Source organism: Schistosoma mansoni, chromosome 3 (genome assembly GCF_000237925.1).
Source record: "Schistosoma mansoni strain Puerto Rico chromosome 3, complete genome".
Classification (NCBI taxonomy): domain Eukaryota; kingdom Metazoa; phylum Platyhelminthes; class Trematoda; order Strigeidida; family Schistosomatidae; genus Schistosoma; species Schistosoma mansoni.
In genome coordinates this window covers 24,355,869-24,374,625 of record NC_031497.1, presented here as the reverse complement: position 1 = coordinate 24,374,625, position 18,757 = coordinate 24,355,869, and the positions used below count along the sequence as shown (strand labels likewise).

The 18,757-nt window shown below is 35.5% G+C and overlaps 1 protein-coding gene across 1 annotated transcript in view; it reads left to right on the top strand.

Moving 5' to 3' along the window:
• Positions 1-18,757, top strand: part of Smp_018980 (hypothetical protein) — a gene marked incomplete at its 3' end in the record, with an annotated part of 46,448 nt that overhangs the window by 14,522 nt on the left and 13,169 nt on the right. The window contains exons 2-5 of the mRNA XM_018799744.1: positions 7,197-7,600; positions 11,458-11,587; positions 15,050-15,133; positions 17,420-17,743. Coding sequence (XP_018651502.1) covers positions 7,197-7,600; positions 11,458-11,587; positions 15,050-15,133; positions 17,420-17,743 — 942 coding nt within the window. The remainder of the gene's footprint in view (positions 1-7,196; positions 7,601-11,457; positions 11,588-15,049; positions 15,134-17,419; positions 17,744-18,757) is intronic.

Here is an 18,757-nt window from a genome sequence, read left to right as displayed (position 1 = left end):
CCCTACACTAGTCGGCATAGCACGTCGTGGTAATTGGTGTTCAGACATACGTAACAACATATGGCCCAACCATCTCAGTCGATGAATATTTGTGACCGCATCAACTGATTTACCATCATTTCCTAATACCCTGTGTCCAACCTCACTATTACTTACCCCGGTGATCTCAGCAGATACGAGCAATATTTCTAAGACATCTGTGGTTAAATACAAGTAACTTGCGAGTATCTTCTACTCTTAATGGCAATGTTTCACAGCCGTAAAGTAGAACAGAGCGAACTGCTGTGCAGTATACTCATCCCTTAATTGATAGACGGATATCCCACCTTCGCCATAGGTGACATATGTTGACTAAGGCCAAACGAGCTTTTTGAATCCGTGCTGAGATTTCGTCAGACACCAACCCGTCAAGGCTGATCAGACTTCCAAGATAAGTGAAGTAGTCGATGCGTTCAACTACTTCACTCCCTATCCTTAGTTCAGGTGTTGACGCAGGCCAGTCCTAGAGTAACAATTTACATTTAGATGGGGAGAAACGCATCTCATACATCCTGGCATTATTACTCAGTACTATTTGTAAGTTAAGCTTGTAAGAGTAAAATAGATACGTTCTTAGGGTGTATCATTCTGTTAAGTCATTGAATGTAGTTTAGATCTTACTACCTAGTTTTTATTAATCTTCAAACTATTCACCTCTAATCTTAATTGATTTATCATGGTTCTAATTATGATAATGTAACCATATAATGAAATTTATCATTACAAGATTAATTAGCATAAATATTTACTCTGAAAGTGACATACATATTTGTATTGTAGTTGTACCTAGTCTAGTTCTATATATTCAGTTCTTTCATAATGTTACTGTTTATTGTTTAGACATAAGCTTGAAAAGAGTTTTATTAAAGATCAAGTAATTTGGTTCATTTAGTTGCTATGGATTTGCTGAATAGAAATCATTATAAACTTTTCTTTCAATCATGAATAGTATCATTTCTTTGTTATGTCAAAGAATACATATGACGAGATTTTGTATTTTTTATGAACTTACTTACGTCTGTTACTCCCAACGGAGCATATGCCGCCGACCAGCTATCTCCAACCCACTCTGTCCTGGGCCTTCTTTTCTAGTTCTATTCAACTTTTGTTCATTCTTCTCATGTCTGTCTCCATTTCTCGGCGTGGTGTGTTCTTTGGTCTTCCTCTTCTCATTTGACCTTCAGGATTCCATGTGAGGGCTTGTCTTGTGACACAATTGGGTGAATTCCTCAAAGTGTGCCCAATCCACTTCCAGCGCTTCTTCCTGATTTCTTCCTTTACTGGAATCAGGTTTGTTGTCTCCCACAGTAACTTGTTGCTGATAGTGTCTGGCCATCGGATCCGAAGTATCTTGCGTAGATTGTTAATAAACTGTTAATAAACACTTGTATCTTCTGGATGATGGCTTTCGTAGTTCTCCAGGTTTCCGCCCCATACAGTATAACTGTCTTGACATTTGTATTGAAAATTCTAACCTTTTTTATGAACTACCAAATAGTAATTCATTACAATTTATCAACTTGATCTTAATCATTTTGATTCAGATAGATGTTCTTGGAGTTCCTCAAAAGACTTGGTGAAGGATGAGTAAAACTGTAAAATCTATACTAGTGTTAGTAGTTAACTTATTGTCATAAGTGTCAATATAGGTGTCGGCAAACATGTAAATTTTCAAAAGTTTATATAGATAGATAGCCCATTCCATAAAATCATGTATACGCTTTCGGAATTCGCGGTAACCAATGAAGGAAAATTCGGACAGTCTTTAACAGTATGTTGCCACCCAGCAAGACAAATAAACCTACGAACAAGTACCGAACGGTTACTCACAGCTTCCAGGTTGGGGAAAGGGCACTTGTCAAGTCACATCACGGTAATAGGAAGTAGGAACTAGATGTTATAGAACGTTGGATTGGAAACGTACTGTACCTAGTTCGGAGAAATGTTGGAACGTACATAAGACATATAAAACAAATTCAAAAGGATAGTAGAACATTGATCACACAAAGCTGACTCCCGTTTCAAATGCTCATAGATTCATCTCAAAAAAGTCCTAAGGAGAACGAATGTAGAAGATATAAAAGACGGAAGGGCAAAGCGGCACAACCTTCAAGAGGGATGCAGTAACCAAGTGTCAGGTCGACCCGAGGAAAAAGTCTTACACAAGAGACTTTAAAGAAGGGGATGTGAGGACAGCCTGTGGGTGAACTCGAGGAAGCTCTAAGAAGCTCAGAAAGAGCCGAAGATATTCCACTGATCATATTTGGAATAGCATTCCAGAATCTCTGCATGTAGCTTCCCTATTGGGTAAATGCTAAAAACCCCTGTATACGGATTGGTTGACTATAATGATGATTACGTTCTTCCCCAAAACTATAAATATCTGAAAGTTTCGTACCATTTTTGACAGTGTTTGGAACAGCATTCCTGCGTACTCGTCTTCTGTCTTCTCATTTGCTACTTGGTGGGTTCTAGCGTTCGAGTGCTCAAGTTGTACGCGGTATATCAAAGAGTTTAAGTTCTAGATATAGCAGAATCAAAGGCTGTTTCGATATTTTATCCTTTGTATTCCTTGTTACTGTCAACCTTAAGATTCGCTTTTTATACAGAATGTGTGAAATAACTCTGAACTCAATAAAAATCCTTGTTCATCATCATCCGATTGGAACATAGAATTGTTAGTACCCTGATTAGTGATCTGTGTTTTCATCACATTACGAAATCTTTGTGTAATGTACTTAAACTGCTAGTCTAAAAATCATTAAAAATACAGGCGATGCCATTATTAGAGACTTTGAGTGATTCTAAATGTGACCCTAAAAGTTTTCAACCACTTATTAGTTTCAAAACGGATTTGGAAACTAGGTCTAGGAGTTAGGGCTAGTGGTTAAAATGAGAAATTAAGGTGAGAGTTTTCAGCATGAATCTATATCAGCTACAGGACAAAAATCCTTTGTAGCTACATGAAAGAATGAAGTTCGCGCAAAAACTCAAGAGGCCCTATCTTAAATCTGATCGGTTCGTCTATTAACATCACGTAATGATAGTAGTTAAACAACTACTGACAACCATGAAGCATACGGCTGTTTCGTTCAAGTATGGAATAGTGTGATGTATTTATCCATTCAGTACATTGGAAGATGGTTGTGCAATATTACTAATTGATTAAAATTAAATATATAAACCATTAAGTGTTATTGGTAACATTACCAAGGTTTGACTTGATAATTTCAAATAAATAAACTTGGATTAATTTTGATTTGGTTATTTATTCTCTGAAGAAACGGCTTACACTGATTCACGAAACGTCATAAAATCTCATTTTCTTACTCACTGAGTGTTGGTTCCATGGTTTAGAGGTTAAATCTTTACGTGAGACCGAAGGTCTAAGGTTCGATCTCTAGTGGCGGTGTCCTCGATGTGCACTGCTAAGTCCCAGAATAGGATAGAGCAGCTATTCAGTATCCATGGTTTTCAGTAATTGTTTAGCCCAGAATATCCCATGATGTTAGTTATTAATAAATGGTTTATATTAATTAACACCCATATTCATCATCATAAGACTCTTGGTTTAAACTTACTAAACACACCATTTATATTTTAGGTAGTGTAAACTGGCGAATAATCCTCTCAAATAAATCTCAAATGTGTGTTTTCTTATCTTGCTTAAATATATTGACAGCAAAAGGAATTAACTGATCTTAAGGTTCGGTTAAGCAGTTTTCTAGTCAGGACCTTAATGGTAAAAATATATGATGTTGAAGAAATAGGTTGGTTCGCATTTTTTTGGTCTAGACAACCATCCAATATCCTGATACAAAAAGATGAGTCCAAAAGCCAGATCTGATAAACTGTAATGAGTCACTAAGTAGGAGGGACATTTTGTCATCATGATATAAAGTGATCCCAGCTATCATTTTTAGTGCTGATAAAAATGATATACGAGACTTCATTAGTCGCTTGCATGAAATCGTAATTTATTAATCAGGCTAACTTCAGTCCTTAATTTGACTCTACAATAAATTGTCTAAGCATTTCAACTGCAATCTGAACATATCAGCTCATGATACTTACTAACACCTATTCAGATCATTCAGTGAATATAATTTCCCTGGGAATTCCAGTTATAACAAACTGAGAAGTGTCACTTGCTTACTTACGCCTGTTACCTCTCGTGGAGGAGCATTGGCCGCACACCACCATTCTCCATCCAACCCTGTCCTATGTAATCCTTCCCAGTTAACATTCATCCTTTTCGTATCTGCTTCTATTTTCCGGCGTAATGTGTTCTTTGGCCTTCCTCTTTTCCACTTCCCTTCAGGATTGCAAGTTAGGACTCTCCTGGTAATGCAGTTTGGTGATTTCCGTAATGTATGTCCGATCTACTTCCAACGTCTTTTCCTAATTTCCTCTTCAGCTGGAAGCTGGTTTGTTCTCTCCCACAGTAGGATGATGATGATAGTATCCGGCCAGTGAATGTTCAATATTTTGCGTAAACAACTGTTTATAAATACTTGTGCCTTCTTGACGATGGACGTAGTAGTTCTCCACGTTTCAGCTCCGTTTTATTTATTTATTTATTTAAACACATAAATATTGGTACAAGGAAGCACCAGATAAATATGCGCCTCACAAATCTCATTCGATTTGTGTGAGGGCTGTGATACTGACCAGGTGCCCAGACTGAAGCACGTGGTTTTCTTAGGGGGCCACACCCGGAGCCTTTGATCTAAAGGTCTAGTCCACAAGGCAGTGGAGCATCGTAAGGAGATGCAGTCCCATGGTAGCCGGTGACCAACAGTTGGTTCATACGCCATTTGTTCCTTCAGGATCCTGGAGCCCATGTGAACCATTGGTTTTGAATCAGGGTTTTCCAACTCCCCTAGGTGGATTCTCCACATCCACCAACCCGGTTAATGCGCCGGACATTCGCTTTTCGTCCTCTCACTTTTGTGAACAACACCCGTGGTGCGAGAAGGCAGTGAGTAGGACTTCTCTGGCAGAGGCTATATATTCGCGTGGCCATATGAGAGCATTTCGAGAGGGAGAGCATACTCTCCCCACTCTCAGCCGTACCAGGGCATTTGGGGGCCGTACAGTAGAACTGACTGTCTTGATGTTTATATTGAAGATTCTCACTTTGAAATTAGTTGATATGAGAAATGTCAGCTAACATGAAATATGGTTTTAAAGATTCCAGCTGATTTCCATCAGTTATCTAATAGATTTACTATCGCTAGTATATGAAACATAAATGCATACATATAAAATTTTATATTCCAGTAAGTAAATACAATGATTCTCGCATTATCATTATTATCAGTAAAATAATTTCGGGCATATTGGATAGAAAATTAAAAACTCCCCTGGCTTTTATCAAAATCTTGATAATAGATTAACCCTAATTGTTTTCTTTCTTTCTTTTTTTTTAAAACATTTTGATCATTCACTCTTATTTGTTTGATGTGTTTGCCTGTATAATGTAGTATATCTATAGAGAGATATGAAGGGAGATTTATAAATCGGTAACCATTTGACCTTTATAGATTGACCTAAAGATAAAAACTGAAAAAAAAACAACAAAAAAAATACTAATTCATGTTTTAAATGAATTCTGAGATGGTGGAGAAACTTATTTTTTTTTACCTTTTTCTTTAAAAACAATCCCATTAATTAATAACATCGACTAAAGTTTTAAAATTGGGATACATGAGACAGCGAAAAGAAAAAAATACGCGCACACACACATACACATACACACAATAACAAAAATTGACTAGGTAACAAACGATGGACAATATGAAATAGATTTTTTTTTAAAGATAATCATTTGGCGTTAACCTTAAAATAAAAAATTTTTGTATAATTTAAATGTAAATGTAAAAAAATATTTAGTTATCATTATAACTGGTATCACGCGCAAGCGCTTAACCACTAGACCACTGAGCCGGTCGGTATCCAACAGTGTTAATGTCTGACTTCAACTAATCCACGAAGTTGAGTAACCATTCACCAATGTCTTCAGTGAGTTGATATTGCACAACAGACCTGGCAGGATCGTGGATGCGCATTGCCACGGAGGAGTCCCACACTAGGACGAAACAGCCATCAAGCAGTGGTTCCAGGTTTTCCATGGTGGTCTAGCTTCAATTGATTCATGATTTCAACCATATAAAATTACTAAAAAATCTCCAGAAACCCCCTTTCTAATGTCACTGAAATTGTTAAGCTACATTTATTCTATAGTGATTTATTCTTAGTGATTAAAGTATTTTATTTTCAGTTATAATGTTTCATATGCAATATCAGTCGGTCAGCTAAAACGTAAGATTAGGCATATATATATATATATATATATATATATATATTACGCCTGTTACTCTTAATCGAGCATAGGCCGCCGACCAGCTTTAACTATTGAACATTGGGTATACATTTAAAATGTAAGAGACACTCTGGTATTTGAATTCAGTTGGCATTGTTTATTTGAATCTTCGCATTGATTTTTAGGACTGCAATTGATCGAGGCGATACGAACGGTATACACATATGCCAATCAGAGACTGACCAATTGCAGTTCTAAAAATCAATGAGAAGATTCAAACAAACAATACCTAGTGAATTCAAACTTCACCCCATTGCACAAGCAAGTGGCTATCAGGACACAGTAGCCGAAAGGATAACGCGATGGCGTTTGAAGCGAAAGGTACTGCGTTCAAGTCCCAGAGTGAACATGCAGGTACATCCAGCTGATCAGTCCCAAATAAGACGAAACGCGTGTCCTGGATTCCATTGCTAGCCACTATCCATCTTTGCTTACTCTGATATTTGTTAACCCAATTACTATAGGTGTATATTAAGTTTTTAAGATATTGTTGATAGATTATGCATTTCAGTCTTTGGTATTTCGATTCTATCCCTATACTATTATTACAAATAACTTTAAAGGAACTATATAGTTTAAACAAAACTAATGGGATAATGAATCATTTCCTAATAATATTTACATCAAATCCTTTTATATATTTATTAAGTTATTACCCATAGATATCTTATTGATTGCTTAGCTTTTATCTGATTATATTAAATTAATAGATTAGGGTTGTACGAAGGATAATGATGATAATGATATATTTGTATTATTGATTTCATTACAGGTACAACTCCATGGGATACAGGATCTATATTACATAATCAATCCATTATAAATAATGATGAAATAACAATGAAAAGAAATGATTTAGAATTGATTATATCATATTCAAATGATTCAACTAATCTGATTCCAATTAGTAATTCTACTAGTAATAACAATAATAGTAATAATAATAGTAACATTACAAATACTACTTGTAAAATGAATACATTATCTTATATACCACCAGGATTAATATCTATTATGAATGAATCCAAGTGTTTAACAGTATGTGCTATTGGACATTTTTCAATTGGTCATACATGGGGACCATATCTTATTCATATTGGTTCAGAACTTAGACAAAAGCTTATAGCTTATTCAACAGAAATTGATCCTGATTTCTTAGTTACATTAACTGTAAAGGTAAAATAGAATACTTATTCATATTCATTATTGTTTTTTTTTTCAAATTCATTTGTGAAACTTACCATTAAGGTTGTTTTAAAGGTAAATATACTGATTAGTAACTGAATGAACATCTAATGATTTCCTGTTAGTCTGTTTATCTGACTTTTAGATGTCTTGAGAAAAAACAGTTACAGCACTGATTCAAAAAGCTCGTTTGGCTTTTGTCAATTTACGTCACCTATGGCGAAGATGAGGTGTCCGTCTATCAATTAAGGAACGAGTATACTGCGCAGCAGTTCGCTCTGTTCTACTTTACGGCTGTGAAACATTGCCATTAAGGGTATAAGATACTCGTAGGTTACTAGTATTTAACCACAGATGTCTTAGAAATATTGCTCGTATCTGCTGAGATCACCGAGTAAGTGACAGTGAGGTTAGACACAGGGTATTAAGGAATGATGGTAAATCAGTTGATGCGGTCACAAATATTCATCGACTGAGATGGTTGGGCCATATGTTGTTACGTATGTCTGAACACCAATTACCACGACGTGCTATGCCGACTAGTGTAGGGGATGGTTGAAAGAGAGTTAGGGGTGGCCAAACCAAAACGTGGCATCAGTGCTTGAAGTCACTAATTTCTAGTCTAAGCCATGATGGTAGATGCAGACTACTTGTTTGGGGTCCACGTGACTATAGTAACCAACGGTTGGAGACTCTGTGTGATATCGCTCAGAATCGATCACAATAGCGTAGGTGTATACACTCTTTATCTTCCCCTAAACCTTGAGATTGAAATTGCTTCATAACTTTATTCCTTCCTATACTACATCCTTATATACAACCTATCTTTTAAATACTACCACCACCACCACTAAATTAACTACTTCTACGAATTCGGTGTTGATCTTGTTGTGCTAACAAGGTACAGCAACTTGCATCGATGCATATGTCTGCCTGGTCCTACGTTGTAGCTGACTGACTGACTGGGACAGTTACTGTATGATCATGCGTAAACAAAGTTGCCTTATTAATGAATTAACTATACAATTGATCATCAGTAAAAGCAACCTGGATAATTTATACTGACAACATGTAAAAGTGCGAGTTGATCCAGAATTGTTTGGGGTTATTTTATTTAGATCTGGTATGAATAAGTGATGATATGTAAAAGTTATTGTAAGGATGGTTCGTTGGCAAACTCAAGGAAGCCTCAAGAAGCCCAGAAAGAGCCGAAGACATTTCATCCAATCACCACTAGGAGAACATTCTAGAATGTCACGTAATTTTCAAAATATACTGATCAATATTGGTAACAACTGTGGTATAGAACAAAACTCAGTATTTTCGTAAAATAGGCTTTACTAATGAGCTCTATTCATAAATGTTTTGTGAGACTGTTAGGTCCTAGGTTCGAATCTCGTGAGGCGGGATCGTGGATGTGCACTGCTGAGGAGTCCCATAGTAGGACGAAACGGCCGTCAAGCAGTGCTTCCAGGTTTTCCATGTTGGTCTAGCTTCAATTGACTCATGATTTCGACTATGAAAATAATTGTTTTTGCAATTTTTTAGTATGCCACAAATTCTGACAAAAATACGTTCCAATTGAGTGACTTACATGGTGATCAAAAGATAACGTGAAATTTTATTTGTGCTCCATGTTATTTTCTCTGAGCAACTATGGAGCATCTTTTTGTGACAATGTACCAAAAGTTTTACCACTTCTGAAGTTATTTACACGTATCCTGGTGTTGTACATCATCTGGTTTGATCTATAATGACCAAGTAACGTCTTATAAGTTATTTGATCAATGTACTAACTTTACAGAGGCAAAAAGTATGACCTATGAATTCCTAATGAATTGATATGAATAATGTGTGCGTAACGTTTAATGTTGGACCGAGCAAGCAAATTTAAGGTTTCATTGAGTAATAGGCTTCCTACTCAATACGAAATCGTGCATAAATAGTAAACTAAAATTCCTGTATAATAATAAACTTAAAAGTAGTATTAAGTCTTAACTCATTCACTGAATACAGGTTTGTGTATTTGGCTGAATGATGATAAACTTCACTCTCGTTCGTAAATTTGGCCTTGCACCTGACAACTAACCAAAATGAAGCGGGAATTATTATTCACGCTATCGTAATCCATGATGTGTGGTGTGTTTCATTCTGTGTCGTTTTTGCTTGCTTACATAAAAATTGAAAAGATTTCTACGACGAAATCGCAACTCTATCATGCCATGGATATGTTATTTGTGGCACAGTCAGTTGTGATAGAAGAAAAATTGCACAACAAAAGTCATACCTTTAATTAATTCTGTGATAGAAATCATTCAACCGATAGACTAAAAAACGAAAACATAACCGTAGTTACTGACGAAAATACACCTAGATAACTTGACAACGTGGAGTTTATCCACAGGTACTTGGCTTCAGGACACAATTTAAATGTATTGCCTGCTGAAACTACCCATCTTTTCAAATAAAATTAAGTGAGGCTTGAAATAAATCCAATAAATGGAACTCCAGATCTTACTGAGCAGATATGTAATTCATCCAGACATCTGTTTTCCTGAAAATTAGTGATATTCTTTAGATCATAAAAATCTTTCTGAACTCGAAAGAATGCCAAAAAGTGTGATTCATGAAGGCCCTATGGATAATTCTGACATTCTTTTACCATACTAAGGAAGTATTAGACAACTGGATCAGTTGGCTGATATATATATATATATATATATATATATATATATATATATGTCGCGAGAACGGACAGAGCACTATGGCCATCAGTAAATTAGAATTTCAACAGAGTTGGATAGTGGCTAACATTTGAATTCATTCTATCAAGGGCCAATCGTTTGGATGTGCCTGCACCCCGTGTTTATTTTCATACAGGGGTTAATGCCCATTGCCTTCCAATTCAAGAGCCAAAAATGTTATCCACTGGAGGCCTGCTTTAATATCTGGGCTACTTGTTCTTGCCATTTAGATAGTTCAACAAGTTATCCAGTTTTTTTTTGTTTTGATACATCGGTACATCTATTAACCGCATAACCTATGCAGGTGCGTTTTTAAAAAGCTTACGACCTTTCTTTGAACAAATTACAAAAAAGTACAATCAGAAACATCGTGATGGCTGGCAATATGCATTGAAATGAATGAACATTATCCAGGTGTTGGTTTCTGAACTGCTAATATCTAACTGGCGATCACTCAATGTTTATCGTCAGGATCAATGAAGAAACAAGAGAAGAGAACTTATTGAAATACTTTATACTGAGAGTTCTATGTTGTACCACAAATATAATATTGAATGAAGCCATTAATAATAATAATAATAATAATAACAATAGCAAGGGAAGGGTTCAAACCTTCGTTACAAATAAAATATAATTTCGCTTAATAAACCAAACATAATTAGATGCATCTACTTTTAAACCAGTTATGCATTCATATATATTCTCTTATCTAATCTGTCGAAATGCAGATAACTTTACATTTTTTTATTCAAAGAAAGCATAATATATATGTGGTCTGTCGGTTAAGTGCTCTGGCGCGAGACTGGTAGGTCCTGGGTTCTCATCTCGCGAGGCGAGATCAAAGATGCACACTGCCAAGGAGGAGTCCCACAATACAACGAAACGGCCGTGTAGTGCTTCCAGGTTTTCAATGATGGTCTAGCTTCAATTGACTCATGATCTCAACTATATAAAATTACTAAAAAATTTCCACAAAACCCTCCCTTCTGATAATATATATGTGTTTAGTACATTTCAAATTGTGGTTTAAATGTTTCTGTCAGATTGTGTTTTTCTAATTACACTAATAAGACTTAGTTTTAAATGTTTTCATTTTAATTTTAGAGCAAAGATTCCACTCATGAAAATGCAAATAGTTTAACTGTTGGAGAAGAACATACATGGATAAGAGTTATACACGAGACTGGTCTACGTTCTGATAAGAATGAACATAATTTAGATATTTTAGTTGATCGTAAGTATGAGAAGTAAAATTTTATGCAGTATATTTAAACTAACTAGTTCCTTTTTAGTTGTAGGTTGAAAGTGGTCATCAAACAAAGTTACTGTGTTGTTTAGTTGATTATTAACCAAGTAATCTGAACATATGATTCCACATAGAGCTTAACATTCAACAAATGATTATTATTCACTTGGTATTGTTTGTTTGAATCTTCCCATTGATGTTTAGGATTGCAATTGATCAGTCTCTTATTGGCGTATGGGTATACTGTGAGGATTGCCTCGATATTGCCTTAATTCACAAGCATTATAAGCAAAGATAGATGGTGGCTAGCAGTAAAATCCATGACGTGCGTTTCGCCCTACTTAGGACTCGTCATCTGGATGTGCCTGCATCTCAGAGTTGATGTTCACTCTGGAACTCGAACCCAGTACCTTTCGCTTCAAACGCTATTGCGTTATCCACGTAGCTACTGTGTCCTAATAGCCACTTGCTTATGCAATAGGGTGAAGTTTAAATTCACTTGGTTTTGATTATTATTATTATTAAAAGACTAATATTTGAATGAAGAATATTCTTTTCAATAAATTCTCTCTTCAGGTTCTACAATTATATATCCAAATTAATAACCCGAAAAGTGGCCAGGTTAAGGGCAAAGTACATCGTTTAAAGTATGTAAATTTAGGATTGTCAAGCCAGATAGAATAAAATTGTTAATGTTGATATGACTCATATTGAAGGTTAACTTAGATATGCATATATGTTAAGTGGAAATTTAAGATCTGTGATCAGAATAAATATGGGTCAGATAGGATGAGAGAGATATGATAGTGCAATTACAATTCGATCAAATGTTTAATAGAAGACTAAATTGTATGAAAAATTAGTGAGACGTAATAAGGAGGGATGAATGCGAAGTGAATGAATCATGTATTGGGGAGATTATTAATGATGTTTAACCAATAATAATAATAATTATAATAATAATAATAATAATAATAGAAAGATTTGACTACGAAAGGTCATAAGCACAATAGTCAAATTAGGTCATCCAACAGCTAAGGTTACTATTAATTAATTGGCCTTATGGTTGACCAGGAGAGGATCAGGGGTTGGAGATATTTCTCCTGTACTCATAGCTCAGGTTTCTCCATCCTAATGGCTACTGCCTCAGCCGTTTGAAGGACTTTAAGCCTGACAAGCTTTGGCAAAAAATTACTGACCTTATTAATAATTGAAAAGGATTGGTTTATACTGGCAATATGACCACTTTGTACTAAATGGGCCAATATCGAGCTGTTCACCAAACCTTTACTTAGCCACGCTGGGAGGTGTTCATGAGCACGAAAATGTAAATTCCTAGAACTTCGACCAGCATAACTTACTCCACTGGAGCAGTCGAACTGATAAATACAAAATGAGGTGGTCATTTTAGGTAATTCATCTTTTAGCCTTTGTGTCACCATTGGGCGCGTAGAAAACTATAAACGTAGTTCCCCAATGCACGATGAATTTATCGAAAAGAATATTCTTCGTTCAAATATTAGTCTTTTAAAATGATTGCATTACCTACCAGAGAGTTTATCAAATCACATTAACATGTGATAATGCATAGAGGACTAATGGAATAATGAAGTTGCGGGGTTCATAATAAATAGCATTATGTATCGAAATAAACCCAGAGAGTAATCAAAATTTTTTCTCGATACTGAAACATGTCAATTAAACAGATCATAGTATTAATCTTCAAAAAAGCCTAATAATTGATTTTAGTCCCCTTCATTTTCTAGTAAATGTGCACATGCATATAAGGACAAACTAATGTTAAGACTTAACCTTAAAATGTTCCTCTAAGGGAATGTAAAAGGACAGTACTTTCTGTGAAAATTTCCACTAATTAGCTCTTAACCACAATTGGGCATAGGCCGCCGACCAGCATTCTACAATCCAACTGTTGTTCATTCTTCTCATATCTGTCTCCATTTTGCGGCTTAGTGTGTTCTTTGGTCTTCCTTTTCTCCTTTGGCCTTCAGGATTCCATGTGAGGGCTAGCCTTGTAACGCAGTCGAACGCTTTCTTCAATGTGTCTTATCCACTTCCAGCGATTCTTCCTGATTTCTTCCTCCATTGGATGTAATCTGGCTTGTTCTCTCTCACATTAGGTTGTTGCTGACAGTGTGTGGCCAACAGATCTGAAGTATTTTGCGTAGACAACTGTTAATAAACACTTGTATCTTCTGGATGATGGCTTCCGTAGTTCTCCACGTCTCCGCCCCATACAGTAGAACTGTCTGATATTGGTATTGGAAATTCTGATCTTGGTTGACAGTAGTTTTGAGTTCCAGATGTTCTTCAATCGTAGATATGCTGCTCTTGCTTCGGCGATTCGAGCCTTCATATCTGCATCAGATCCACCGTGTTCATCACTGATGCTGCACAGATATATAAAGGTTTTCACATCCTGCAAAACTTCTACATCAAGTGTGATTCGATTGATGCATGCTGTGTTATATTGGAGAATCTTGCTTTTCCCTTAGTGTATGTTGAGACCTACTGCTTCTGAGGCTGCCGCTACACTGGTCGTCTTTCCCAGCATTTGTTGTTGTATTTACGATAGAAGAGCCAAATCATCTACGAACTCTAAATCTTCCCGTGCTTCCCTCCCCCAGTTGTTGACGTCTGCATAATCCAGTCAATCACCGAGAGAAAGTGAAAGGGTGAGAGTAAGCAACCTTTCCTAACACCGGTCTTTACTTCGAACGAGTCTGTCAACAGTCCTCCATGCACGATTTGGCAGTTTAATCCATCATAGGAATTCCGTATGTTATTGATTATCTTCTTAGGCATGCCTCAGTGTCGAAGAAGCCTCCATAGTGTTGTCCTGTTCACGCAACTAACTCTTATCCTTATTGCAAATAGTTTGTATCATTCACAGTCAATTGTTCGATCATGAATTAAGAATTTTCGAACAGCATGTTTATACTTTTCATTATTATAACTAGTTTTTACTGATTCAAATCATGTTGTATTGTTTATCTCTTTATTATTTGAACTTCCTCTATCATGTTTAGTCTCTTGTTTGATAACATTTATACATATGAATCGTTTAATCGCAGTTTATCATCTGTTTTTAAACAACAACAACAACAACAAAAAATCAGTGAAGTTTGAAGGCAGTGAATGTATACTTGTCATGATCTGATTCGTCTGTACGCTGTATGTCATTCTTCCAAAAAAAAGAGAAATGATAATCCCGGCGACGACATTGATGATGATGATGATGATGACGATAAGATTATGTATAACTTTGATATTGACAGCTTATGAATAAAAATGATTATGACAATGATAAATGAATCTGATAATGAATTATACTACATACTTAATTTCTAACATTGTTTACATTTTTATTGGGCAATTTCTTTGTTTTGTTTTATTTTACCGTTCTTTTTTTCATTCGTTTTTCATTGACAGCTATTTTGAAAACAATCACATTACAAACTAGATCAGATATTAATCCACAAGACTTCCTGATAGGTGTGGTACGTATTGTATCAGGTAAGCTTATCTAAGTAGTTAATGACTATATACATTTTATCATACCCTACAATACTATTATTATTATTATTGTTATTGAGAGAACAATATCTTACTTCTAAATCAATGCTATATTAGATTGATTAAATTATAAATATATATACATACAAATCATACTACTGATATGTTGTAGATTAGTAGTAGTCTTATTAACGATGATGAATAGTAGAAGCTAATGAATAGGCAGATATAGGTATATATAGTGATGAGTTTTCAGTAATGTAAAATGGAAAGAAAACTCTTGTGTGATAATAAACACTTATACTATCTCCTAAAGTATCTCTCTTTAGTAAACGAACGACAGATTGAATAGATAAATCATTGGATTATGTCATTTTTTTAAAAAGTTTTTTTCTTATTTCTCCCCCCTCTCTCTCTCTCTTTATCTTTCTCTTAAAGATAAAAATTATCTAACTTTCCAAACCCTATAAATTGATTTTGTTTTTTTGTTTTTTTTCAATGTAGATAAGCCTTTAAGGGAGATGGTTAATAAGTAATGGTATTGATTTCTTAATTATTTAGTGTGAGATAACTTACTACATAGATAGATAATCATGCAATCTTGATATAGGTTTGTTCTCTGAGCTACATGGTTTGGTCAAAATCACCCACCTGAGCTATAAATCTCCTCCACCATCTCAAAATCATGTAATCATTAGGTGATTTGCTATTGATCGGTATTTGTATTGTTCAAGAGATTTATTATTACATAATCACTATGCATATATCGTTATATGTTGTATTTATTCACACCAGTTTAATATTGCGTAATAAGATCAGTGTAACCATTCTAAAAACATAGTTCCATGTTTATAAATGTTAAACTCATTAACTTAGTTGAAAGCGTGAGTCAATTGAAGCTAGACCACTATGGAAAACCTGGAAGCACTGCTTGACGGCCGTTTCGTCTTATTGTGGGACTCCTCCGTGGCAGTGCGCATCCACGACCTCGCCTTACGAGATTCGAACCTAGGACCTACCAGTCTCGCACCAGAGCACTTAACCGACAGACCACTGAGCTGGCATCCGATGGTGTTTATGTCTAACTTCAACCAAGATGTGAAAATAAAAGAAGGATTCTGTGAACATTTTTAAGACACTGATTAGTTTGGTAATAACAATAATGTACAAACTATTAATAGATAAATGGATTGTAGATCATATGCTCACCAGTGACTGGATCCATGAAGTAACTCCTGGAGTTCTAGTGAGAAGTCGTGGCCAGTGGAGCTAATCCATGTCAGGTAGAGACAGGTATCTACCTCAGTACAACGGAAGTTGGTCGCGCGATTTCGTGGATTGGTTGAAGTTAGATATTAACACCGTTGGATACCGGCCGGCTCAGTGGTCTATCGGTTAGGGGCTCTAGCTCGAGACTGGTAGGTCCTGGGTTCGAATCTCATGAGGCAGGATCGTGGATGCGCACTGTTGGGGAGTCCCACAATAGGACGAAACGGCCGTCCAGTGCTTGCAAGCTTTCCACGGTGGTCTAGCTTCAATTGATTCATGATCTTAACTATATAAAATAGGATTAGAGATTTCCTATTTCTAAAAAAAACTTTTATACAATTTCAGTAAATTGTTTTATAGTATATGTTAAAGTACTTGATTCCGAGTTACCGATTAGAAGATCTGATACATGATATTGGTAATATATTTATCCTCAAAGTTGTCGATTCAACTTAGACAACATCTTGTGGCAAACTGTACTATGTAAAAGGAAATTCTAAATAACCAAATTTATTAGTAAGTTATCTAGTCGTTTAGAAAACTCATTTTCCTGCAACTATGAACTACTAATCAACCTTCAGTGCTATTAATCATCAGACAAATAATTGTTCGTTGGTTCTGTCCGTTACAATAAAATGGAGTATACTAGATGATTACTCTGGTCAGTACCTCTCTTTATATCAACCTGGTAAGTATATTTTAGTTGTATGAAAAAGTAAGCAGGTGGGAAAGTGTTGATCTGATTGAAAAAGTCCGAAAACTAACCTTCCACATTTAAAACGCGGCATCGATTTGATATACAAAGTCCCAATTTCCGACATTTTAATTACCAACTGGTTGTTTAAAAGAATCTGGATTTTAATATCTACTCTAAAGATGAGTAGTCTTGGAGTTGTATTTTTAAGTCATTTGTCCGAAACTTTTTGCCAGTATTTTGTACCACTAGATGAATTTGACCTTATTGAAGTCAAAACATTTGCGAATTCATGAAACTTTTTCTTCATTTTTCTTAATTAGACAGTCAGAAAGCAGAACAAACAACAATGTCAAGTGGTCATAATTCAACGTTGTATAACAATACAAAGTCATCGACATCAACTTCTATCTTAACATCATCTTCAAACAATTTACCTTCTACTGGACCTAGGCGGGATAAAAAGTGTACACATTGTGGAATATCATTTTCCAATCTGGATACTTTGAACGCACATATGACACATTACTGCTCTCGAAGACCAGGACTAATTTCATCGACTTCAGCTGGTGTTCAACCATCAGTATCTGTATCTGTCACACACTCAGACAATTCAACAAATAAAAGTACAAATAATAAGCTCAACAGTAAGTAATTCTTTTAGCCTGGAAAAGCTTAGTCTATGTTATCTCTCACACAACCTTCGTATCATATAGATAATGTATGATAAGTTACTGATTAGTTAGACGAAGTCATACTACACTAACTCTTATCTTTCAACTTTTTAGATAATGATGTCACATATACTTCTAGTTCAATTTCTGAATAATGATTACATTCCCTCTGATCAAGTAAAACCACTGGTTAGCACTTGGTTATTAAGTGACGCTACGGTGTTGATTATATTTTAAGGATTTAAGCTAACCTCTAAGCGTATGTACAGTTAATAAAAAAGGGGACAAATAAGGCCGTTGGAGTACAATAGGAATATGCTGTATGTAAACTTTATGGTCAATCAAGTTTATAAAGATAAACTATGAAAAATAAATTTGATTATCTTTGACTATTTGATTCATTTAAACACCTAATTTATTAAATATAAAATACCTGCTTACTTACTTACGCCTGTTACTCCCTCTCGATGGAGCATAGGCGGCCGACCAGCATTCTCCAACCCACTTTGTCCTGGGCCTTCTTTTCTAGTTCTATCCAAATTTTTGTTTATTCTTCTCATGTTTGTCTCCATTTCTCGGCATAGTGTGTTCTTTGGTCTTCCTCTTCTTCTTTGACCTTCAGGATTCCATGTGAGGGCTTGTCTTGTGACACAGATGGGTGCTTTCCTCAATGTGTGTCCTATACACTTCCAGCGATTCTTCCTGATTTCTTCCTCCATTGGATGTAATCTGGCTTGTTCTCTCTCACATTAGGTTGTTGCTGATAGTGTTTGGCCAACGGATCCGAAGTACTTTGCGTAGACAACTGTTAATAAACACTTGTATCTTCTGGATGATGGCTTTCGTAGTTCTCCACTTCTCAGCGCCATACAATAGAATTGTCTTAACATTTGTATTTAAAATTCTGATCTCGGTGTTGGTTGACATTAAATATAAAATATCATAAAGATATTTAGATTCAGTAATGGAAGTTATGATTATAAAAGC